This window comes from Dendroctonus ponderosae, unplaced genomic scaffold (assembly GCF_020466585.1).
Source record: "Dendroctonus ponderosae isolate FM_Combo_2020 unplaced genomic scaffold, Dpon_F_20191213v2 Dpon_F_20191213_8, whole genome shotgun sequence".
NCBI lineage: Eukaryota > Metazoa > Arthropoda > Insecta > Coleoptera > Curculionidae > Dendroctonus > Dendroctonus ponderosae.
This window is the reverse complement of record NW_026019016.1, coordinates 12,361,798-12,363,182: the sequence shown is the minus strand read 5'-3', so window position 1 is coordinate 12,363,182 and position 1,385 is coordinate 12,361,798. Positions and strand designations below refer to the sequence as shown.

The 1,385-nt window shown below is 43.2% G+C and overlaps 1 protein-coding gene across 2 annotated transcripts in view; it reads right to left on the bottom strand.

Annotated features, from left to right (window-relative positions):
- Nucleotides 1-1,385, bottom strand: part of LOC109541931 (E3 ubiquitin-protein ligase CBL-B) — a 46,870-nt gene that overhangs the window by 28,271 nt on the left and 17,214 nt on the right. For both annotated transcript variants that reach the window (XM_019910929.2, XM_048669436.1), the window contains exons 3-5: nucleotides 845-1,114; nucleotides 555-777; nucleotides 325-492 (exon numbers count right to left, since the gene is read on the bottom strand). In XM_019910929.2, the coding sequence (XP_019766488.1) occupies nucleotides 325-492; nucleotides 555-777; nucleotides 845-1,114 (661 nt within the window). The remainder of the gene's footprint in view (nucleotides 1-324; nucleotides 493-554; nucleotides 778-844; nucleotides 1,115-1,385) is intronic.

The following is a 1,385-nucleotide window of genomic DNA, read 5'->3' as shown; positions in this document are numbered from 1 at the left end:
AAATTAATTTCCTTACTAATTGGAATTTTTTCTTACGGCTTGAGCCTAAGTGTGTCGCAGGATACCCTCTAGGTATAGTTCTTGATTACTTTTTAATAAATAATTTGTTCTTAGTGCGAAATAGAAGTAATAGAAGTCGTGAGGAAATTCTGTCTTTTTAAAAGACAAAAATTTTTGAGGCGAAATACCCAAAAAGGAGCTTGTAAAAAAATGAATCCGCCTCAACAATATAGAACTGATCTACAACTTAGACGGGCTTTCTTAACAGAAATCGACCATTTAACCGGAATAATCATTCGAGCGGTTCGCTTCTCTAGGTGATACCTCAAATTCCTCCTCGTCGTCCAGATTGGTAATGTTCTGCGAAAAGGTCGGGAAATTCTTCCTGTTGTGCGACTTCTTCGGATCGAACGGATCGACGACGATTTGCTCGGTCCCTTTAATTTCGGCCCTGCAGAATGGACATCCTTGGCTGCCCTGCCCCTCTGAACCCTGCAAATGGCCAAAGAACTGTAGCCATCCGGAACTTCTCCAAACGTCTTGGTTCTACTCACTGCTTGCCATGCGGTTAGGCACGGAGTGCACAGCAAGTGCCCGCACGGCTCTATCCGAACGTCCTTATCGTTTTCGGCGCAAATTTTACACAGCTGGAACGTGCTGCCCATCTCGCAATACAACTCGTACTGTTCCTGGGTGACTGCAATGTGATCTTCCTGGCTCGGTTGCACTGCCCATGCCAGATCTGGATTGTTCGCCCGACCATCCGGATAGAGGTAGCTGGGCAAACGAAAAAAAAAAGGCAAAATTACGCAATTTGCCTGGGGAATATTGCTCCAATACGTACAACCCTTCCCGATATCCATCCAACAGCGCCTGGATCAAGCTCTTATTTTGCGGTATCGTTTGCAAAATTTCCCCATCGGGCGTAACATAACCGATGGCCCATTGGCCCAGCCTGGTGCAGGACAATCGGAACACGTACGAGCCAGCTTTGCCCATATAGCGTTGCAATCGTGCCTTCACCTCGTCATATGTGAGAAATGCCACGTACCCGGGATGAGTAACTGCCAGGATTTGCCAGTTTCGTAAAAGTGTCGTCCATGGCTGGAACAATCTGAAACCAGTTTTTATTCGAATGAATCAAAAAGTGCCATTTTGCGAACAGAAGCGATGATCAAAAAGATCAGTGTGCGACAAAGTAAATGTGACACTTTGAACTTGCCACTGTCATTATATATTTTTGAGTATTTTTATTTAAAAATAACCGAAATGCTTTTTTAAGGAATTACGTAGGTTTATCAACAGCTATTGATCCTATTTTCAAGTTTACTAACAATTTGTAAATTATACCTTTGTTACAAGTTCAGTCTCATAATCGTTTTAAT